We start from the raw sequence: 25,216 nt of genomic DNA on the forward strand, positions 1-25,216 counted from the left end.
CTCACAGATGGGATTTGTCCTAAACAAAGAGGAACAGGAGCTGTCAGTCACCAAGAAGGAGAGAGGCCAGGAAACTCGCTTTCCCAGCCCGTCAGCGAATTACCACAAAGCAGCCCATACAATGGTTTCACTTGTACAGACAAGAGCAGTTTTTCTTCTGCCTAGCTTAATTAAAAAAAAAAAGTCACTCATGCGTCCTGTTTTGAATTACAGTCAACGCTGAATATTTCTGAGGACTGTTGCAAGGCTTACTCTTTGCATGGTGGCCAGTAGCTTTACTCTTATGAGAGCACTGCTTTTCAACGACTGCAGCAGGATCTTTAGTGTCACCTACCCTTGATCCGGGTAAAATAATCCTTGACCTCTTCCTTACCCTTCCCGAACTTGCCTGGTCTAAAGATGCCATAGGTAGCTGCTGACCTCTGTTGTTTCTAAGTGCAGAAGCAGGCTGGTAACCAGACAAAAACCAGCAAGAATCTAGACATACAGCTTACATCTCTACAACAAGAGGGGCAGTATCAGCTCCCAGCAATCACAGCCAACTATGCTGCCTGTCACTGCACTATTCCAGATCATACATCCCTATGAACAATTAAGATGGTCAAGCTGTGGCCTGCTTTAAAGGTTCTTTATGCTGCCTAGCCTTGAGAGCTGATCAAGTTTTTATAAATTGTTACCAAATTTAAAGAAAAAGATCTTAATAGGATGTCATTTCAGCACATTTGCTGTCATAGGGTCAGTTCACCCCATTAAACACTGGTGGATGGCAGCCAACATCTATGACTAGAATAAACCACAGAACTCAACAAGAGCCCAAGGTATCATGCTCAAATGAGCGCACATGCAACCTTGCACAGCAATTATTTCATTTCACGAACACAGGCTGCAACCAAGCTGTTCAAGCAAGAGCTCTACCCAGCTGCCTTGGACCCACAACCTGCCCAGGTCTGTGGAATTGGTGTCACCGCTTCTGCTAGAGCCATACTACCTGTGCTGCAGAAATCCTAGCAGCAGGGTAGCCCAAACAGCAGCATAAAGATGCCAGTATCCGCAGTGCAGCACCTTAAACACAAAATCAGTGTGGATGTTATCAGGGCTTGCTGGGGAGTCAAGATCAGGGAAAGCAGTCACCTGGCTTTTTAGCAGATAAAGATCCTCATCAGTGCCATGCAAAGCTCCATAACCTCAGCATTACAGTCAGTCTATGCAGAGGAATGTATAAGCCTTCCTGATGCAACAGTGGAATTTGAGCTTCTGAAAAGAGAAGTAATGGACACCAGAAGTGAAACCTCTCAGTCAGCCTTTGGTACTTTTGAAATAGTAGTGAATTTGTAGATATCAACAGAATTTTTTGCCTTACACATTTTTGCAGAAATAGATTTCTTCAATTATTATTGGGAAAGAAGGGTCAACACAACAAACTGACCTGGCACTGAATGACACCCATTCTTATAATGTGTATAAAACATCTTGTCAGCTTTTAAGTAGTTAAAAGGCTGCTTATGTATCTATGACAAAGCTGCAGCACTTTTTTCCTGCATGCATGTGTGCGTGCACACATACACATTCCAGATAGCATTTAGTGTTCCTTCTTATTCTTCTGGAGGAGATGTCATCTTGCTTCCTTTTCTCTGATCTGCTGCCAGACCAAGCACAGGCTAGCTTTGGTTCTTTTTGCTGGTATAGCAATGTATCAGAAAAGTTCTCCTTCCTTGTTACATCAAGTCACAATTCAGAGCAAAGCAACAAATGAGAAACCCAACAAAACCCACAATAAAAAACAAACAAACAAAACCCATAAACCACAACAGCCCTGGTAGACAGAGATTTCACAGAGCAAAAGACAAGGAAGACAGAACCATGGTGCACTGTGGTCTGTCAGGGTCTTACTGTGAAAAGAAAAACACCACAGACTCAAGGAAGTGGAACTAAAAAACATAAGCAGAGAAGGGAGGAAAAAGCATTCTCAGAAAGATTATCAAAGATAAGGGGACAGACAAAACTGGTTGATTCAGTGGCACTTAGGTTATCTGTTCAGAAAATCATACTGAACAAACCTGCTCTCTTCCAGATTTGTAAACTCCCTGATAAAAGCTATAGAGCAGTATTTACCATAGCCGATATTAACTAAGACTCGCCAAATCATTTCTGCAAAGACAAGAATACCTTTCTCGTCCCAGTTTGCACAGTGTCTCCTCCAAATCAGAGCTGCACTTAAAATACTGCCAGAGTGACTCATTTACTTATGGATTATAATGGACTTTTACGTTGCCAGAAATGATCTTGAGCATACAAGGAAAATAAATCTATACATACCACAATAAATAACTTGGAGCTTGTTGACTCAATGAATGCCAAAGTAATCAAATAACATTTTTTCAAACTACTTCATTTAAAGTGAGTTTCCAGACAATAAAAGCTTGCTTTCTTTTTAATTTACATTCAATTTCAAGTTGTGGGTAAAAGCCAATATGAGGATGATGCAGTTATCCAACAATGAGAGATCAGTAAATTGAGAATTGAGATTACATTTAATAGAAGTGTAAACAAAACTGGACTCATGAGCACTACAGTGCGTTGCTAATAGGGAAGCAAAGAAGTTGGGAGGTAAGAATGAAATGGCAAAGTATGACAAAGACGATGCAGGAAGCGCCAAAATCAGTAGGGATTAGAAGAGATCATCCCATGTACATGAATACACACACCTGCTTCATTTAAGCATATGTAGGAAGCTCGAATCTCACGTTCCCTCAGAAATCATGGGTCAGACTCTTCTAAGAGCAAATCAGCATTTGAGGCTGTGAAAGCAGGTCTGAAAGCTTCGTAATCCCCAGGAAATTTACAGCACCCAGTCCGGGCTGTGATTTACCACGGCACCATGCCAAGGCAGCAGCCCACACACGACTAGAGATAAAAACCCACCCTCACAGAGGAGATATTGGCTTTCAAACACAGCCCAGCTCTCCTCTTTCACATCCTGCTCTGTCCTTCCTCCCCTCTCTACTCAGGGGAAATAACAGAACAAGTTGCAAGCATGCAGGAGATGGAAGAACCACGACGAGAAAAGGTGGTTTAGGAAAGGGAACAGACCCGTTGAAAACACAGGAGCACAACAGGGCAGAAGTGTAATCAGGTTTTAACATGTAAGGACATATATTTCCCTGTTTAACAAACCTGGCCCTCCCTGCTGGAGTAGGGTTTTCTCTATCTAGTACAAAGAAGCCAAAGGACTCTTCTGAGAGCTGCAAGAGGGCTAAGAAGGACACCAGTGGCACGAGCAGTTATACTGTTACTTCTTGTAATGGAAGCTATATGGAGTGCTTTACTGCACATTTGCTCTATAGCGCACCAGCTTTTAAGACAAATTTTTATGTTTTGGGATCTGGGAAGATATGAGGCAAAAACTACTCACACTCAGGAAGTTTTTTTCTCCTTCTAGATACCTAGACCGTTGTCCAGCTGAATGTGCCCTGCTCCCAGCAGCAATCACATCTCATCTAGCACATCGTGATGGAAAATCAGATGAGTCTTACTAATGTTCTTGAGGATATTTTTATTATATCTAAAAATAAATCTATCAATTATTTACCCATATGTTAAGTAAGAACACTCCATACTCAAGTCTTAGGTGAGGGAAGAACACCCACCCTGCTCTTGGGTGGGGGTTGAGCTCCTGTCTCATACGCAAAGGTCAGGTCAGCTTTCAATAGAGAAACGCACAATGCATCTTCTGGGTTGAATTCTCCATTTCCAAAGGACTATGCTGCATTCAGGAAAGCTTACTATTCTTATGCGCAGATTGATGTAGGCATGGTTCATTTTTCAAAAGTACTTCTACACTAAATGTCTATTTTATATTTGTCCATATAAATAATTAGATATTCACAGATGCTGGATACTTGCAGGCAGTAGATAAGCAAAAGTACATGCAGTGCCACAAGCTTTATTGAATTACTAGAAAATTCTTAAATACATTAACTACACACTGCTATTAAATATTTAACATCGATTCTAATGACTGTTTGAATCCCATGAATGATTAAATTAATTCTTATGTGATATTAATTGTTCAAACCAGGGGCCTTCAATTAATTATTGTGAAAGGTCACCTTCTAGCAAGATGCAGACTGTTATCAGGCAACACAAAGAGGGCAGCTGCAGCTCTACTCCCTACTGCATCTCCTTGCAAGAGCTGAGTTGGTCCTCCAGGGAAGGAACCAGCTACAAAAGCCTGAGGATGCAGAAGCACCACGCTGTGGGAATAGGTGCAGCTACTTACCCTACACAGAAGCAATCCTCCTAATTAACCCATACATCCCAATACTTGTAGGAGTCAATCAAACGAGTCTCTCTTGAACAAAAGCAAAGTCCAGGGTACATAGCCAGGAAAGTCACTTCAGCAAATAACACATTCATTTCTTGGACACTTCAGACTGTTTTTCTTTGATGTTTTGACATTAGAGGTTCTGCATACTATGCTAGCATGATTAAGTTAAATATTAGTTTCTCTAACAACGTTTATTTGCAAGCTTTATAAATCAATTGTACCCTTCTAACTATTTAAGAACCAATAAACAAAAGAAGTGCTTTATTCTTTATACACACTCTTTTTTAAAAAAGGGAGGACACGTTTGGTGTTACCCAAGGTACCACTGCCAGAACACTTTCATATGCCTTTGTACACGTTCCAGCTATACAACACACGCAGATTTCCTAAGCAATTGGCTAATGTCGATGTTTCGTTTAAGACAGTTGTAAGATAACATGATAACAGTATACATATAAGTTGATTCTATTCAAAAAAGGTAAATAGTAACTAACATTTCCTAATGTTAACAGTATCGTAAGGATCCTATAACCAGCCTAATGGATAAACAGCATGCCAAGTGTAACAGACATTTCTAGGATTTGATGTAGGGGACAAAAGATCTGTTTAAATTATGAGACTTGAATTTTATTAACGTTGTTGCCAAAAGTAGACAAGACATTCATAAGAGACATCACTGAGCTTTCATCTATTGTACGTTAAAAGCAGTGTTTCAGAAATCTAATTTTGCAGACCATCAGATACAGTGTGTCCTAGGTTATCTTTCCATCCATGTTTTCAGAAGCATTAAAAAAAAACGCAAGATGAGATAAGCAGAAATTAGTAAAAATATTTTTTCATCCATCAACACAGCACTTAAAAGCTATATCAAAGAAATTAAGCATCAAGTACACAAATCTCTGGTGCATTTTAAAAGGCTACCGGCAGTACCTCTCTCCATCTCTTTTCCTCCTCTTAAAAAGTCATTAAAAAGTCATTAAAAAATATTCAACACGTGACATTTAAAGAGAACATAGACTGGTTACATGAAAAAACTCAGCACTTTCTTACTTGTGTCGATATCACAAGGGTCTGACAAAACTATCAGACTGCTTTCCCACCTAAACAGGTGACTTCAAACACACTTTGTGTTCCTATCGCACATGAGGACACAAACAGGTTAAAGACTCATTGCCTGATTTCACTTTTTGGCATCAGAAGATTCAAACCAACATTTTGAGGGGTACAGTTTTTCATAACTGACAAAAGTTATTGGCTTCACAGAGATTTAAGTACTTCTAAGAAGAAAATATTGTTCCAACGTATCATCAATTGATAGCTCACCAGAGAAGGAAATAAAGTACACTGAAAAGAGGAAAAATTATTGCGAGGAAATAAAGTTTAACTTACAACACTGGGAGGCAGCACTGGGCAATGGCTTCTTCTGGACTTCCTCCTGAAAGGAATACTAAAGGAGAAAAAGAAAAAAAAGCACACAGACCAGTAACTAAGCAAACGGCAACTTAAGGAAATTACTTTCAGAGTACAGCATGCCACATAAAAGAAAACATCCCTGGGAGCATCAAAGTGTTAAATATTCTCCTTAATATCCATATTCATACACACTCTCAGAAGTCTTGTCTTTTTTTTTCATGTCAAAACCAGGTGTTAAAAAGTGCACATCTGGTCAAGGTGAAGTCTGCTTTTCTACAAACACAGGCCCTATTCTCAATTGCAAGACCTCAAATTAGACACATAAAAGATCAGATTCTCCACACCACAATGTCACTGTAGCAGGGAGCTCAGAACTGAGTATAAGCCTGTTTATGTTTAGACACTCAAGCACGGCTTCAACAATTCAAAACTCAAAGTGTGGGCTCACAGCACCACTGCACTATGAGACTGAAGCAGTTTGATAATTACTGTGCCCAGGAAAGCAGTAACACAATGCTTGCCCAACCAACACTCATAGACTCTTCTGTGATCCACTGTACACCCAAAGTCAAGAATTTTTCATCTCATTTAATACTAAATTAGAAAACATAGAGATATTTCAATTAACCACTTTGGCTTTTTACAAAGCTGTTACAGCATCAAAGCATTCCTTAGGGGAATGTCAGCAGTTTTATTATTCTCCTCTGTCTCATATTACATGGAGATGTGAGAAAATCAGGACAACTGAGTGAAATCATAACGGTCTTTGCCAGGGAAAAAAGGTCCGACAACAAAGGAAGTGGCAACCTTAGCAACCTGGTGCTGCAATCTGTGCAAAACAGGGACACCAGATATCCTCTCCTTGGATTTGGTAAGGATTAATGACCAGTTCATTACATGGAAGGTGACAACCTGCAGACTTCCACTGTGGCTGTCTTCCAATCCATGCTATTTAAAATGCACAAATGATCCTGAAAGGTGGTTACTCTTCCCATCAGCAAACTGCCAACTCACCGAGTTAATCAGGATTGTGAAAACAAGAACTGCTGGATCTCACAGCACTGGCTGGTTGACAAAGCAGTGAAAGGAAGTCTGTTGATTAGCAATTTCGGCAGCACAGGACAGTATTGGGTTCTGAATTATTAAACTTAGAGATTCAAAAGTGGCAGTAGTTTGTTATTTTTAAGGCATCAGCCCAACAGCTACCAGCAGCCTCCAAAAGAAAACTAAATATTAAGTGTTTGCAGGAAGAGAGATTGGAAAGCATGTTTATGACACCATATAAACTCCAAATTAACCCACTTCTTGAATAGTGCTGTGCAGCTTTAGTCTGCTCATCCATTGTCTCAAATGGAGATGGCTTAACTTAACGCACAGAAAAGAAGATAAAGGCACAAAGTTGTCCTGTACTAAACACCACTATGCAGTCTAGGACTCTGCAGCCCAAAAGCCATGCAAGAAGGTGAGGCCTGTAAAGCTGAGTGCCACAGAGAGGATGAATGAGGATCAGTGATTTGATTTCTCCAAATATTCTTGCCCCCAGTTGGTTTCACAACATTGGGTTTGTTTGCTCAGTGCAAGTAAGATATTTCATCAGGCAGCACAATTAAGGTGCTGAATACCTTTGCTACAACATAACTGACCTGGGTGCGTTCAAAAGGCAACTGACATCCATGGACAGAAAAATCCATTGAGTGTTGTTAAACACAAAGATACTGCCTCTGGCTCTGGAAGTTCCTGAGCTACAGGTTGCTGTAAACTAGAGGAACAGGCAAGGAAGATATCATCCCTGCTATGGGTCACTGTCAGATGTGGGTCAAGCTGAACCTCAGGTCAGGCCCTGCACAGGTGTTCTTACTTTTTTTTTTTCATTTTCTCACTGGTGAGACAGGGAACATCCATAAAAAAGTTGAGATCATTAGGTCACAGATACAGCGACACTATTTTGTCACTAGTTTTTGAGAAAAGCATGCACTTAGCACGCAGACTTGCTCCAGAGAAACGGGAGTCTCACAAAGCTCAGGGTATTTTTCAGCAAGCACCAGTTCAGTGGAGCACTAGAGGGCACCTGTGCACCACTGAAGTACCTGGCACAGAGTGCTGCTACAGCCCAGAGGAGCAGGGAGGCACCACAGCAGGATCACCGGCAGGCCAAATCACTGGCTGAGCTTGTCATCTACTCCAAGAGGTTCTCAAACTCCTAGGAAGGCAGCAGAAGTTGCCCTCAAGCAGTTACGCTGTTATACACACCAGTATTGGTTTGTCCTCAGTCAAAATGAAAGACTTGTAAACGATAAATATTTAATAGTTACTTTAATCACAGGGATCCAATACAAAGAACAGAAGCCACTTATAAGGCATTCAGGGCTACATTCATCTTTCAATTTAGATATTTACCTCATCGTCTCCCAGTGAGTTTATTTGTTCTAATTTTCTTGTCCAGTATCTGGCCTCTTCTTCAGGGATATCTATAGCAAAAGATTAAGTCACACCATCTTATTAACCAGGCAAATCTGTATTTATCACCAGGGACATTAAAACAGGGAGGGTATTCCAAGATCACACCACGAAAAAAAAAACCAAAAACCCACACTTAATTTTGAAGTAATAGAACTGTCCTATGTCAGCACTAAAATGGAAAACAAAATAGTAACACATTTCAAGGGCTTACGTTGTTTTCTTGTTTAAAGCCAATTAAACAAATGCACACTGCACAAAGGTAAGAAAGAGTAAGACAGACTGGTTCAGATTTAATTCAAGTATTAGTTTTATGAACAGCCATTTCATAATGGTATTAATACACTTGCTATATTATATGCTTGATAACACATAGCAAGATCAAGAGCCTCTTCTGGAGGCTTTCATAACCTCAAAAGAACAGGAGTTACTTTTGAATACCACATCTTAGTTATGTACCTGGTGTGACACAAATTAAATACCAAAAAAAGAGATAAGTCTCTTGTTTTCCTTTGGAGGCAATAAGCCAGATCTTTTGAGGTAATGAACAGTGTTACAGGCAGTCATATTCACATGAAAGCACACTCCTATTTTTACACCACACTGCAACTTCATTGTGAAATGAATCACAACAACCCTTTTACCTTCTGGAAGATTTACCAAGTTGATGACTGACAGCAAGTAGCAAGCATTATCACCTTTATTTTTGTAACTATTTTCTATTTCACACTTTGAAGTAATGTAGTGTCCTAATGGTTTGAAGGGAACAGCAGAGACTCCTTCTACTCAAAACTTCATCTCTCAAAGTGTGCCCTTGGAGGTGTGGATGCAGATGAACTGCTGTGGAAAGCTTAACATAAGCCAAGTTAGGTATGAATTGTGCTTAAGGAACAGAGCAAAAGCTGCACAGCACCAAGGGAAATAACCTGCTGAAAGAAAAAACATCAGTTTCCCAATACAGGAGAATTAGGTAAATTATTTAGAGATAGGGATATGTGAAATCATTGGAAAGAGCAAAAAAAGTTTTTTTGTTTAGGGGTTTTTTTCAGCCACTCAGCCTCCTCCTGACTGTAGAGTGGTTGGCTGGTCTTGCTTCCAAGAAGGTGCAATGGCTTCTGAAATCTGGCTATTCGCGGCCTGAAACTGCACCAACGCAGCAACTTCAGAGCTCACACAGGAAGGAAGCAGAGGGACTGCTCCAGGTAGACACCACCAACCCTGCAAGCCTCACCATCCCACACACTGACAAACGAGGATGAGTATAATACCAGTTCAGCTCGCTTTCCCATCTCTTGTAACTCTTTATGCTCTGAGGAGCCAAGATGTTTACACCTAACCAGCCTGTATTCCTGCAAGGAACTGTACTCCGCGAGCACAGTCACAATGATAAGCTAAGCAATGCGTTGGCAAGAATTGGAGAGGCTGGGATGGTCTCCTGATGAAAAGGTGGTTCTAAAAGTTACATCTGCTCTCGCTCCTGAGAGAAACGAGAACAGTATTTTTTGGTGGGTAAGCATCCCATTGGGACCCACAATACTCTCAGAAAGGATCAAGTATTGTTTTGCTCTTACATGTAAAGGTGGTATCTGTCTTATGTCTCAGCTACACAAACCATTATCTTAATAAGCCAGTGACCCCAAAATATCTGGGGATAATAGTGGCTAGTGTACAAGAACAGAAGCTGTTCTCAATAAGAACAAGGAACATGTCAGATTTAGTAGAATTTTAAGTTTCAGAAGTAGGTATTTCCTTGGACTATGACTGAATGTCTACACCTTTGTAAAAGAAACACCACTGTATTTTTATGCAAAGAGTCTCACCCAGACAAGGGAGATAAAACAGGCCCCACTTGAGAAAGTTTTAGGGAACTGGAAACTTAGTACATGGTTCTAGAAAACCTGCATTAAGTAGAAAAAAAGACTTTGCTTGAAGAGAGACCAGCAAAGGAATTCATTTTAACCGTAATACACAGAGCCAGTTGCTCTTTCTGATGTACAGTACATTGCTTTGTTGTTATATGCTATTAGAAAACAGGCTAAGAGAAACATGAGAGAACCTTCCACAATTACAAGAGCTGTAGAAAAGCATACACGCTTTTGATCATCGGGGCTGTGGATCACAGCTGCACAGTTTTATTAGATGAGCTCTGCACAAATTAGGGACAGCATTCAAAGGAAACCTGGACAGAATTGATCTAGAAAGAGGACATCAGTTAACTGAAGACTATCAGCACACACGGAGGACAAACTCAAAAAGGACCTGAAGCAATCCAAACATTAAAGCAAAGCCTATGGAATTTTGTCTTTTAAAGCCATCTCTAAAAGATGAGTGAAAAATAATGACTAAAGCTCGAAGTCCAAACAACTCAATTCTGGAGCCTGAAATCAAGACTAAAGAGATCTAGGAGGGATGAAGCAATGGATTTACCATAACACTGCAGAAACTGCAGTCGCTTAGGGTAGACTTCAATGCTTTCCCATAGACCATGGATTAGTGGCATGCCTAGGCATAAAGGAGCACCACACATCTCTTGGATTTGTTGTTCCTGTCTTGTATCCAAGGTGCCCATTTCATAAATGGAGCTATCAGATTTTTAGTGCAGGATTGCTCCCATCCTATTGAAACAGCTTCTAAATGCAAGTCAGAGATAAAAATCTGATACTGTCTAGATACTGGCTGCTTTAAGGACATCTCTTTGATCTTAGAGAAACTCTTCTCATTAATACTAATAGCAGTACAGCTACTGCACAACAAACCTTAACCATGAAGCACCTGGCCAATGAACTTGAGTCAAGTTACCTGCTCGGAAGAATAAAAGCCCAATTCTCATTTTATTGAGGAAGCAGGTTGTAACCATTTTTAAGTTTTACCATCCCTTTCTGTTTCTCCTCAGTCAGCTCTTCCGTTGAAGCTGGTTCCTTGTAATACAAAGAATGGAAATCCCTAGCACAGAGATCACAAACTGTCCCCTGGCCAGCTCCTACATCACTGCTCAGCTCTTATTACAAGTCCAAGTCACTCCACCACATTAACTTTTGCTTAAAGATAAGAAGCTGAACAGAGGTCATCTGTCTGGAGATCATCCAAGCACAAATACAGGCTGGGTGGAGAATGGCTTTAGAGCAGTCCTGAGAAGGACTTGGGGGTGTTGGTTGATGAAAAATTCAACATGAGCCAGCAATGTGCACTCACAGCCCAGAAGGCCAACTTCATCCTGGGCTGCATCAAAAGAAGTGTGGCCAGCTGGGTGAGCGAGGTGATTCTGCCCCTCTCCTCTGCTCTCATGAGATCCCACCTGGAGTACTGCGTCCAGCTCTGGGGCCCACAACATAAGAAGGCCATAGAGCTGTTGGAGCAGGTCCAGAGGAGGCCACAAAGACTTCTCAGGGGCTGCAGCACCTCTGCTATGGGAACAGGCTGAGAGTTAGGGTTGTTCAGCCTGGAGAAGGCTTTGAGGAGATGTTATTGCAGCCTTGCAGTACCTGAAGGGGCTACAGGAAAGCTGAGGAGGGACTGTTTACAATGGTGTGCAGCAACAGGACAAGCGGCAATGGCTTTAAACTGGATGGAGGTAGATTTAGATTGGGTATTAGGGAGAAATTCTTTACTGTGAGGGTGGTGAGACACTGGCACAGGTTGCCCAGGGAAGTTGTGGATGCCCCCTCCCTGGCAGTGTTCAAGGTCAGGCTGGACATGGCCTTGAGCTGCCTGGTCTGGTGGGAGGTGTCCCTGCCCATGGCAAGGGATTGGAACCAGATGATCTTTAATGTCCCTTTCAACCCAACCATTCTGTGATTCTATGATCTGTGATGCCAGCACAGGACTCTGCTGACATCATGCTTGGTAAACAAGAGGAGCAAGGCTGTATGTCTGAAACAAAATAGCTCAGCAAGAACAGACAGGAGATGGGCAGATCTGTATACATTAGCTTGGGGGTTTCTTAATTTCATACCAACTCAGGGTTCCTGATCAGAGAGCAGTGAGGTCTGATTGCTTCCTAAGGAGGGGAGGCAAGGGAAACGTCATGGCTGGCAAGGCAGCGGATTTGCCAGCCAGGGCCCCGTCCTACATCACCTGAGCAAGGTGAGCAAGGCAGGCCCAGAGATCACAGCCAGGTTCAACCAGGAGCACAGGTCAGCAGGCACGTCCCACAGTAACAAGGCACCTCTGAGGTCAAGCCCAGAAATCGGTCCACATCTGGACCTGGATCTATGGGGTCCATAGGTGGGCATAGACGTGGCTGTGGCTGAGGTGGGGGATCAGTGACACCCACAGCATCACCCAGGAGTGAAGGCTGAGAGCTGAGCTGCAGTGGTGGGACTCCTGGGCCCATGAGCAGGGGGTGCGGGTGGAGGTCCCAGCTGGGGCTGCTCAGTGCCATTAAGACTTAGCAGAGCACTTAGGGCACTGACACTTGCATTCACTGCACCACCACAGAAATGGGGACACTGCAATATGGGGACTTGACGAGACCGAGGAAGGATTTAGAAAATAATTTGCTGCATCTATACAGACTACTTCACTCACAGTTACTCCCTCAGGTACCTACACATGAAAGTATTCCCACTTAGACATCTCTGCCTTGGGAAAACACAAGTTTCAGCCCTAAAGCTTTTCTTAACCAGGTTTGATGGTCCTTGACATATTCCTTGCACATCACCTTGCGCCAGCTGAATTTTTCAGGTAGCAAGTCCTGGACTAGGGCATACCCCAGGTGCACACAAGTAAGAACAAGTGCTGGAAGTAACAGTCACACCTCCTTTCTTCCCCCTTTCCTACCAGCCTTCACCTGGCTTCCTCTCTTCCCAGCCCCAATTTCTTCCTTTTTCAGAGGTACGAGAATCTTCACAAGTTCTCACTGAAATAACTTTGCAGAGCTGAGTATTCTCTCTTTCTGTAAAGATCCCAAGACAAAAAAACAACAAAGCACATTTACTCCATCTGACGGCTGGATGGAGATCAGCACGCTCCCAGCCTGGGAGTGGTAAGAACACTAAAAGCATTTTCAGTTGAATTATCTATTAGAAACAGCCTGGCAGAGACCCAAACTGCTATAGTTTGGAAGCCAAAAGCATTTTTGAGTGCTCCATCCCGTGATGGACTTGCACAGAGCCACTGCACTTCTAAAATAGAGGGACAGAGCAAAGCTGCTTTTAAACAGCACAATTTTACACTTGAAAAGCAGCATCTTGGAAAGGCTGTGCCAGGACGCATTCATTACATCAAGACAACAATAGCAAGACTGTCTTCTCCCTACCAGCAAATTTTCTAAACCAACCAGGAAGAAAAGCTGTCTCCTTTCCTTGATATGTCTGTCTCGTTCCTGAGAACAGATATGATCAGTGGAGAAACATGCTCCAACTTGTCTTCGCTAACCACTTCCTCCTATGTAGAGGGCAGCTCATTGCCATTTTTAAAAGACTACCAGGCATAAAAATGCTTTGCACCCTAGGGGTTAATATCAATTCTCACTAACACTTCACTTTTCAAATGCTCACGCTTTGCTGCACTTTTATAGAAGAGGATTTTCAGTCATTCTGTTTCTGCGAGATTGAACATTCAAGAACACGAGGCTGGCAGAGGACATTAGATGACAGCCTGGCCCCAGGACCGCAGCCCATCGCAAACAGAAGGGCCCAGAGATTTGCTCTCTCCCCTGTACACCACAAGCCAATGTCACACTAACAGCACTGCTGAGCACAAAGCAAGAGCTGCCTCTGTAACAAGCAGTGGGACACATGGAGGATATAGGATATATCAAGGCCACCATAGATGTGCTCTGCCCCGTTAGAAATCTATCTGGACATTAACAATGTTGAACTCCTGGATGACCTCAGGGAAGGTTATTTTATATCAATGGGAGGAAAGACCACAACTCTCACCAGTCTCTGTTAGCAGAGAAACGATTGCTTCCCAATTTCAAGTATGGTAAACACTAAAAACAACTTCCTATTAAAAAGAAAAGAAGAAAAACCAACCAAACCCCACATACCTCTGTCTCCTTCATCACATACTACCACTAGCAGTATCAACACATTCTGCATTTACTTCAGTTTTAGCTTCTGCCAGTCTCCAGAGTATCAGGAGAAGACATACCAGGGATAAAGAATCCTGAATGTATCAGGTGGAAGCGTAAGCAGCAAACTAATCTGGGATAAATATAGTGCAAACAACAAACCAGTTTCTAAACCTCTTTACGTACACAATCACATTTTACACTGAGGACTTCAGCTTTTCTGGTTTTCAAATTCATGTATTCTCTCTTGCGATCCCTTAAAAACTTCTCCATCTGAAAAAAAAACTCCATCTAAATACAATGAAACATTTTAGATATACAGATTGAGTCAACCTGGGGTATGCATCCATATGCATCATCCAACCGAACTGAAACAGAGCCGCCAGAAATGACAGAAGCAGCAGCACAGAAGCACAGCCAAACAGAAGAAAATACTATTTTGTTAAAGCTGCTATCCCAGACCGCTGTATTTTACCAGACTCTGAAAGCAGCACAAGCTGTACATGTGCACGCGTATCGCTCTGGTTCTTGTGTATCTGCAACAGCCAGGAGATCTTCAGCTGGGAAACCAAGTGTGATACACAGCATACCTAAGTGTCACTGCAAACAAGCTGTTATTGAAACATTACCTCTACAGCAACACAGCTGCTGACTTCAGAACTTCCACAGCAGATCAATGATCCATTCACTTCTCTGTGTAGGTTTAAAGCAGCAGTTCTCAGCTCCTTATGGCAATACAGTCTTAACATGTGGGGCAGTACAAGTCCACACTGCTGTTCTACATTTAGAGGGAAACTGACCCACAAATCAAGTGGGAGAGCTGCAGAGGCAGTACTGTTAGCTGAGCTGCCTCCATGCATCCCTCCAACTCTCACAGAACTGCAAGGGCAGGGAGATGGAGCTTAATCCATCTTGCAGGGTCCTTCTTCTCTATCCTACAGGAACAGGCTGCCCAGGGAGGTGGTGGAGTCACCAGCCCTGGAGGTGTTCAAGAAGTGTGTGGATGTGGCACTTCAGGACATGGTTTACCAGGCATGGTGGGGTTGGGTTGATGGTTGAACTCTATGATCTTAGAGGTCTCTGCCAACCTTAATGGTTCTGTGATGGCAGGAGATGTTCAGTCATGGTGTGAAGGGAAGCACCACTGGAGAAGATGACATGGGCAGATCCTATCTTCTAAAGAAACATCCAACACTCCTCGTGCCCACCACCTCACCACCTGCTGTGGCAGACTGAAAATGGAGAAGATGCAAGAAAACCTGCAGCACTCTTCAAGTGAAGAGCAGCAGAAGCCTTGAAAGAGCTAACTGATGCGTCTTTTTTTTCTTGTACATTATGAAACACTGGACAGGCAGACAACTTTTCACACTCTAAAATAAAAAGCCTTCAACACAGCAGTGTGACATCCCTGCTTTTTTCAGTATTTGGCAGAGTAATCACAAGGAATAGTAATAGATGTGCTTTAAGTGATCGATTGTGTTAAAAACAGAAGAGTCACCAAAAGCTTGCTATTTACTTAACATTTTCAGTTTTCTGCATGAAATCCTACTTCTCAGAATTCCATGTTCTACAGAACATAAAATGTTTTAAAAGAATAGTTAAAATAACCCAAAACAAACAAACGAAAAGCCTCTTGTGTTTTGAGTATAGCAGTAGGGAGAAAACACACTATTACCTGAAATATTTTTATTTGCTAAATCCAGATGCTCTAACACAATGGTTTATAGGGAGTCTGTTTTCCTATATTTGAAAAAAAAAATCACTAAATTACAAAATGTAATGCAGTTCATAACATGAATTGCAGAAGAAAGCAAATTCTCTTTTGGATGCTCTCTGAATACATAGGAAGAGATCAGAACTTCATTTTCTTTTAAAGCAGAGACAGTTTACAAGCAACCATGATCTTAAGATTGAGAAGGCAGCGGCTACAAGCCTTGCCTTCAGCTACATGTGCTTTCCCCCCAGAAGCCTAAACACTTGCCCCAAAGAACCAATGTTCCACCCCACAAGGAAATGAAGTGAGCTGTTCCTCCGCTTAAATCACAAGCAATTTCAGTAATGAACTTCCCACTGACAGGGTGACAGCAGCAGTGAATCACCAGGACATTTTCATGAGGAAGAGGGACGGCTCCAGATCAACATTAGACAGCTCAGTTGTCAAGACAGCTGAGATGTCAGATAGCTTTTCCCCGTTGCACACCGAGGTGTAGTCAAAGAGCAGTGTCTTATTACACCCATAAAACAAGGCGCTCACCCCAAGTTGCGCCATCCAGCCAACTGCGCACTCAAAACTGTACACCCAGCTTAGTTCCCAGAGCACAAGATACCATTTGTATTGATTTCAGTGATGCAGAGCCAAAGCCTGCAACCTGCCTTGCACCAGGAAGGTGGCAATGAGACCAATAGATGACCTAACTCTTGCCCACAGCAGATGGCCAATCGTGACAGCTGCTGGCCAATTGCCCAAACGTTCCACCAGTGCTTAGAGCACGATACGAATTGCTCACATAGCCAGGGGCTTGGCAGCAAAAAAACCAAGCAACAGGCAGAGGGGGAGATGAGCCTTGCAATGACAGACAACCTCAAAACACTTCAGTGCCCGCTGAGGAAAAGAAATGCTGCAAGCCCCGAAAACATCATCTTTGTTCTTGGTCCCAAGAGTCAGCTAAGAGCTGGAAAGAGACACTATATCAGCCTTGGATGCATTCTGGTTAAGCCCTTCCTTTGGGGGTTTGTTTCTTTCTTTGTTTTGGGAGTTTTTGTTTGGATTTTAGTAAAATAAAATTTAAAAAATCACACACAACTTTACTTGAGATGGGTTCGCTCTAATTAGCTACTTTTCCATATTCTGTACTTTTCAAACCCAGGTAATTGCCAGAAAGGCAGTTCTTCTGATGACACCAAGTTATTTATATACTCTGCTAATGATAATGTTCAGGAGCACTGAGCATTAACGTTTCACAAAATGAACCGTACGCTTCTACTAGGGTTTAAGTGCACCTACCCAAACAGCTCTAACAGCACACTTGACCTCTTATAGAGCCAAATTTGTCCAGATACAAAGAAATGAATGTTCTCTGCTCAGGAACAAAATGTCTGACTGCACAATCCTGAAATAGTACGAATAGTTTAAACTGCTGCTAGTCTAAACATTCCAGTGCTCTGAGACCACCAAATCTTCCTTATTTATTCTGATCTTGTTAGAACGAAGCCAAACAAGAAATGAACACCAGTGATTTAATTCACACTGAACTATTTCAGCTGAGCTGTGAATGAGCACAACTTGATTATAAAACCCAAGTTGCTCCCAAATGCTTTCTCTCCACTATCACACCCTGGGCAAGTTATTGAGAGGCACTCACCAAAAGGTAATTCGAATCTTGTGTCCAGCAAAATTTTATGAGGAGTCGGGTTTTTGGTTCCACAGATTTCATCATGTTTCATTACAACTTCTGCCTCCAGCGTAGACCACTCCCCGGGACCTTCCTGTGAATCACAAGCCATAGATGAAGTTTCAACCCTGGCAGGTCCTTATGCAGCAACTCTCACACATTTGCTAAGATAAAAGACTCCAGGATGAGCCTTACAGTATTATCAAGACCTAGTACCCAATTTTAACATCAAATAACGTACATTCGGCACACGCTGGAAGCTCTTCTTTCAAATCCCAAAGGCCTTTACCAAGACAAGCAGCAAACACCCACACTGATGCGCATCCCCACTCTTCCTTGTATGGAAAATATAAGCTCTTTCTCTCTGCTCAAATTCAAAAATCTTTTAAATAAATGTCCTGAAATTCGAGGTATAAAAAAACCCAAATATGTCCTGCTTTGCTGCAACAGCAGCCAAATTCAGTAGTTCAGGCTGTAACAGGCATTGGCACACCACACTGCGTTTTTTCAGTTCATATCAGCACCACTAGACACTCTTTAAGACTGCTCCCAGAAACTGTAATATGATGTATGCATGCTCTGAGCTGACCTCAAAGGCCAGCTTGTCTATTATCAGGGCACCCTCTGTCTTTAGCAGGAACTTATACAAATCAGGGCATCAGACTAAGCAGTCAGTTCTCAAGACTTCAGACACTTGTTCATTATATGTATTCCTTGACAGATTAAGCCCAATCTTCTGAGTCCACATGAGCGAAACGAGACCAAAGACACCTATTGTATTTAAGCTCAGTTTTGGTCTCACTATTGGCAGCCTCCTAAAAAACAAACAAAAATACCCCCAAAAAACACCCACAACAATGTGATGCCAACCGCCCTCTCCCCTTAGCCAGCCTTCCTGACTTTACACAGGGAAGCTCTGCTGAGGAGCACAGCCCTGGGCTGCACCTGGCCAGGTTTGTAACACGTTAACTTTCAACATAGGAGCTGTTCAAAATGAAGCTCTGTGTCAGCTTAACCTCATCAGATTGGTGAATGGCCTTCAGAGCAATCCACACGGTCCCAACCAGGGTGTCCCAGATCAGTCCTTTGTTCCATACTTCAACTATTAGGCCCAGGTCCAGCCGACTGATCTCACTGCAAGAAAACAAAAGGCAGCAGAAGTGAGGAAAAAAAAAAAGCAGAATAGAAGCTAATTCTGCTTTAGGTTCTGCATTACCACCATGATTATTACCAGTGAACTCTTCACACAGCTGTGTCAGGCCACAGAGAGCTTCTGGAAGCATGCATTCGAGGCAGCTCATACTCACAGGGAACACCAGTTTCTCATGACTGTGACATCTCTCACAGTTTAACTACACAAAGATTGCAAAATAAAACCCTGATCTACCTCATGCATGGACTGCCAGCTGGGAACTTGACTCTGCAGCTATGTACACAGGAGGAGGAAGTGCATCTTCGGCCAAAACCTAGAGGTGAGATCTTCTTTGTCATCAGGCACCCCATTTCTAACAAAGTGGGTGTCTCCTTTCCCTTGGCATGCAGCAACACAAGCACACTCTGGCAGGCCCAAACATGCCAATACTTATGTGTGAGTGGAGCTGCTGCATGTAGAAAATCACAGCCCCATACCCAGCACGGCTGTATCAGCAGCACTGCCTATTGCTCAGGGGTGCATCCCACCACTTCTGCCCCAGCACTGACTTCTTCCTCTGCATGACACCACAAGGCTTTGAGCCATGCGAATCTCTGGCAGCAAGCAGCAACACAGCAGTGTGACCACCGAGTGCCAAGTTCCTAGAAATACTTCTCTGAAGGTTTTCAACAACATCTCTGCCCTCAGTAAGAAAAGGATGCCTCTCAAGTTTGCTCCTTCTCAATGCTTCATAGCATTATAATGTGCCTGCTTAAGAACGGCGTAACATAGGCACAGCCTGAATGCTGGTAAAAACAACGAAGTAAAGAAGCCTGAGCTGTGTGCTGATACGCAACCATCTCACGCTCATGAAGAACGGCTGTTGTTCCTACTTCTCTGAGCCCAGGACTTTCCCCTAGGGCAACCGCTAATCTCCAAAAGTAGGTATCTTGGACACATAGTCCTTCTGTCCAGATGTATCCACATTAAGTTTATCAAGGGAATTTAAACGCACATCAGTTGCTCATTTCTACAGGCTGCCATCATGGCCAAGGGGAAAAAAAAATAAGAACTGCTGCAAATCCTAGCATCTACTTGAGCTTTTCCCCAGAGACTTCTTACAACTTTAAAAGAGAATATTGTATCTACAAGACTCAAGACAAACCCTACAGCTACAGCATAGGACATTAATATCTATTTCAAACCCAAGCGCTTCTGTTCTTGTTTAAAGACACAGGAACTGAGGTCAGGAGTGCCCAGTATTGGGTGACTCAGTCTACATAGTTCAAAATCAAGCCATTACATGGGCTTATCAGGAGTTTACTGCTAGGACCTCGAAACTGAGCCTCCAGCTCCCTCTGTTTGGATATGGCTAATCAATACAGCCAAGCTAACAACCACCTACCTGCACCATCGCTGCTTTGCTCTCCCACTGCTTGCCTCGTGGAAGACAGTATTTATCTGACTGCACGAATTCACAATAACAACAGAAATGACAGATTTTCTGCTGGCTGGACTAACGTGAGGCCAGAAACGGAAAGGAAGGAAGAAATGCTGTATTTTCAGGCACTCTGCAAAACCACATTCTTCGTTTCAACAGACAAGACAGAGCAAGACACTTATCATAAGACAGCCAAGAGGCTTCTGTACAGAACTCCATAGGACAGGCCACTGGATAACAATAAGAAATACAAAGATTTTCAGTACAGTGGCTTTGATTGCTTTGGTGTCTCCCTTTCTCCACCTTCCGGTTAGATGCAGAATAGCTTCAAAGAACAAAAGAGCTGAGATTGGAATTTGGTGTCACTCTACACAGAATTTAAATTAAAGACATTTCTGACAACTTCAACACTGATTTAATCACCACGTTCTAATCACCAGTTTGGACTTTCACACAAAAGGTGCTTGCTGCAAATATGGAGTTCTTTTAAAGCTGCTTCATAATTAGAAGACATCCTCAAAGAAGACATTAAAGTGCTTTACTGGTCTGGTGAATAGGCACATCTCAAACCTCCTCCGAGTCCCAGATTCTGAAGTGTTATGTCTCACAAGGAGTTTTGAAGCAAAAACAACAAACACACATAGAAAGCACTTTCTTGGTTGCAGTCTATTCTTCAACTATGCCTGGTGAAAAAAGTAAACACAAACACAGACAGTAAAAGCATCCTTCCCTCAGGGAAGAAAACTACTGTGTTCAAAAGCCTTTTCCAACTCCAGACAGAAGAGCAAAGCAGTGAATAGCAGTACTGGAATATCAGTGTTATTCCTCCTGGGACAACTTAATGCACACAGGATCACACAAAACACGTTCCCTGACACGTGCAGTATTTCTGTGATAAAGAAACATCATAACAACTGTGCTGTTGCCTGGCTAAAGCAGGGACAATAATGGCGAGGTAGTTCAGCTAATATTCTGCTTTCATATTCCCTAGCAACTAATTACAGAGCGGCACAGTGACCTGACAGCAGGCTAGCTAAGCTCCCAGCTGATACCAGAGAGCAGTTCCAGGAGCTGTTTGAAGGGAAGGAGGAGGAGCAACCGTGAGAGACATTATCCAACACAAACAAGTGCCATTCTTAAATCACTGGTGAGTAGCCTCCTCTGTAGCTGGCCATGTTTAGAGCTAGTTCCTGTCCACAGGCTGAACACAAATCACAGGAAGAATGAGTTAGTAGTTTGGGTACAGGCATGTGATTTGGCAGACAGATACAATTCCTTGTCCCAACCTTACCCCAGTCCTGCATGGTTTACGTCAGTGATAGCCACAGCCTCCGTCGCACCAGGAACTGCAGAGCTGAGGAGATGGTGGCATTCAGGAACACATGTGCTTCACCAGATGACAAAGATAACAGGCTACAGACTCTCCGTGCAGAAGCACACGCCTCAAGTGCTGCTCCAAAAGCAGAGCATCACAATAAAAGGGAAATGGGAGGACAGCTATGATGGCAACACTCTACTGACCCTGGTGAACTCCTCAACCAGAAGCAAAAGCTTCCTGCTTTTGGCAGAGGAGAATGAGCTGCTGCTGGACTGGGAAACACATTCACAAAATCCCTTGTGGGTCTCTTGTTATGAGTACTATGAAAATGCCTCAGACCTACTCAAAACCTGCAGCACTAGCTTTGACCACACAAGTCGAACACATCATTTTACACACAACAGCAGAGTTCACACTAAGTTCAGAGAAAGGCTCTTGGAGTCCAGGACTTAATAAGTTTAGTTCACTTTGTCTTACAAAGCTATAGAAACAGAAGCAGATGCAATATATCAATGAGCCATTCATCTGTCAGCAAAAAACCTCACCATTCTAAGAGATAATGGGAAATCCCTGGCTATACGTCAGAATTGTAAGGACCAGATCAAATCACGGGTGCCAACTGCACTAGAAATCCTGTGAGAGTTGGAACTGGTTCTGCTGCTCATGGTAGGGGATGGCAGCCCCTCAGGTTGCAGCAGGGGAGCTGGAAAACACATCTATGAGTATCAGGCCAACAGCAGAAAACATCAACGCACAAGAGCAGCTTCCACATTGAATTAATCAGGATCACCGTGCCAAGGCCCTGAGAGCACTGACAACAGCCCTTGATTTCCCTGACCAGCCTCAACAGTGGCCTCTACCCACTCCCTCTTCCTATGGCCCAGGAGCTCCATTTAAGCTCAGCTATGGATCTTCAGTCCTTGCCTAAGCTATGTTGCCAGTGTACTTGTCTCCAGCTTAGCCGCAGCTGTGCCCATGCCTGGCTATGGACCCCATCAATCCAGAACCAACCCGCAGATTGACTTTACAGCTCAACCTCAGACTTATCTCTTCACTATGGACCTGACGGGCAATCTGTGGACTATGTCTGACCGTGATCATCATTATCAGACACAACCCTGAGCCTAACTTGCTATCGTGCACTCCCAGCTTGACCTCGTGACACTGGCAGAGACAATCTCCTTCAGCACAGGTCAGTGCATACCACAGAAAAGCAGGTGATTTGGGTTGTCACCAGGCTTGTGCATTTTACGTAAACTACTCCAATTTATACAGCGCAATAGCACCTCCATATAAACGTCAGTGCTGTGGAAGGACTCAAGCACAAGCATCTCATTGCTGTGCAACACCGTACTTACAACATGAAGTCCTGTTCCCAGCAGGGTTGGTCACCTCGCACAGCTACCGTTGTGCTCTTCACATTTTGCACTTTCAGGGTCACATATGTATTGAACTTATCTGCAGAATGAGAGGCAAAAAGTTATCTCCTTCAGTGTACTCTTTTCTATCACATAAGCATAATATTTCAAGGTTTTCAGTCCACATATTGCATCCCAAGAGAACCCAAAACCAAAAGCACAAAAGAGAAGACATCATTGGATTAAGGAGCCAAATGTTCAAGATGTTTTTCATCTACCATCAAATTTTCAATTATAGGCTTTTAGAAATTCATGCACAAACAAGAACAGGCAACTAAGCCCTTGCAGAAAGTTAGGGACAAAGAAACTGCGTAAAATCCTGAAGAACACAGACACTCAGTGTGCAAGACACTGTTTAGTGAAATGCAGATGAGGAAGAAAGAGATGGTCTGAAGGATAGGGCCAACCATGCCGAGCTTAAAACAAAGTTGCAAATCATACAAGCAAGAAGCAGCTGGGCTGATCATGCCATCTCTTCCCTTCCAACCCAACTGCTCTCCTCATTCCACCCTGTTTTTCCACCTGTGAGTCCACAAAGAACTTTACAGACCAGTCAGGGGCAGAAGGAAAATACAGTGAATTATGCTGAATGTGCTAAAACTGACCTGTATTGCTCAAACCAGCTGACCTAGAAGAGCCACATTACACTGATACTTTGACAAGACAGGCTTTGTTTAGATGTTTTGCCTTTTTTTTTAATCTGAAGAAAAAGCATAGATAACTTTTTTCCCTAGTTGCGCCTACTTTGCTATTAAAACCAAAAGCAGCCAAGCAGACACATAGGAAGTTTGAATATCACCATCTGATAATGAACAGACTTCCTTTCAAGAGGAGTTACCACCTCAGACCTATCAATTTCATCAAGCATATGCTAAGTCGCTAGAAAGCAGTGTACAAATTCTAATACTTCAGCATTCTGCTCCCTCTATTCCCAGCATAAGTTAGATCACAGCCCATTTTAATACTGCCAAAATTTCATATGCATCATTGCTGTGGGCTACTATAGCACATCCCAGCAGCTAGCTTCAAATATCCTAATAGAAAGAGAGGAAAGGGAAACGACATGATCCAGAAGCTCAGGAAGAAGTGGGAGTCAGTGCAAGTCAGATTCACTCTTTATCTAACTACACCACCTGCATCCTCCAGGGACATTGGGCTTGTCAGTGAAACTGTACTTGGTTGAGTTAAACCTAGACTACAGGACAAATATTTGCACCCATGAGTAGGCTCCTTGATCAGAAAAAGGATAAAGTACACACTGTCTCCCTTCCAGTCTGGGCACAGTGTTTTCTTTCCCTGGAAATTCAAGGTTGGTACACAAAGATCTTGACCCGATATGGAAGAGGAACAAGGTGACCTGGGAAGCTTTCAACTATATCCTGAGGATGGCTGTATCAAGAGAATAAAGCTGAACAAATAAGTAATGAATACAGCTGTGCAGTTGCTTCAGATCCAAATACCTGAACAGATGTTATTCCAGAAGCAAACTACTATTTCTTTTGAAGACTATGCCTCAAACATATCTACCTGCTAAGGGATTCCTTGCTAACTACTAAAAATAATGAAATAGTTGCCTAGACTGTAAATTCTGGGTACCACCTGCTGTTTCTTTTTATTCTACTATGCAGACACAAATCCTAGGGGATAGTATTTCAGTCACAGCCATTATGGACTGCCATGTAAGAGAATGAACCACTTCTGCAGTACCATCCAGCAACCACAGAATGGTAGGGGTTGGAGAGAGCTTCTGAAGACCATCCAGTCCAATGCCCCTGCCAGAGCAGGATCACCAGACCAGGTTACATAGGAACGCATCCAGGCAGGTTTTGAATGTCTCCAGAGAAGGAGACAACACAACCTCTCTGGGCAGCCTGTTCAGTGCTCTGTCACCTTCACAGTAAAGAAGTTATTTCTTGTATTTAAGTTGAACCTCCTATGTTCCAGTTTGTGACCATTGCCCCTTGTCCTGTCTCTGGACACAACTGAGACAAGTCTAGTCCCATCCTCCTGATGCCTGCCTTTGAGATATATATAAGCATTAATGAGATCCCCTTCAGTTTCTTCTTCTCCAAGCAAAAGAGACACAGCTCACTCAGCCTTTCCTCATACAGGAGATGCTCCACTCCCTCAATCATCTTTGTGGCCCTGTACTGGCCTCTCTCCAGTCATTCCTTGTCCATCTCAAACTGGGGAGCCCAGAACTGGACACAATATTGCAGATGCGGTCTCACCAGGGCAGAGTGGAGGGGAAGGAGAACCTCTCTTGATCTGCAACCACCCCTTCTGATGCACCCCAGGATGC

General features: G+C 43.0%; 1 protein-coding gene across 1 annotated transcript; it reads right to left on the bottom strand.

The window, feature by feature from the left end:
* Window positions 1-4,932: 4,932 nt before the first annotated feature.
* Window positions 4,933-22,954, bottom strand: LOC104544493 (protein unc-13 homolog B-like; the record flags this gene model as incomplete). Its single annotated transcript, XM_010189382.1, has 6 exons — window positions 4,933-5,079; window positions 5,717-5,774; window positions 8,138-8,208; window positions 17,576-17,699; window positions 18,622-18,739; window positions 22,855-22,954. Coding segments are annotated over 6 exons (473 nt in total), but the record flags the coding sequence as incomplete, so codon positions are not given.
* Window positions 22,955-25,216: the final 2,262 nt, after the last annotated feature.

Source organism: Mesitornis unicolor, unplaced genomic scaffold (genome assembly GCF_000695765.1).
Source record: "Mesitornis unicolor isolate BGI_N332 unplaced genomic scaffold, ASM69576v1 scaffold43417, whole genome shotgun sequence".
Classification (NCBI taxonomy): domain Eukaryota; kingdom Metazoa; phylum Chordata; class Aves; order Mesitornithiformes; family Mesitornithidae; genus Mesitornis; species Mesitornis unicolor.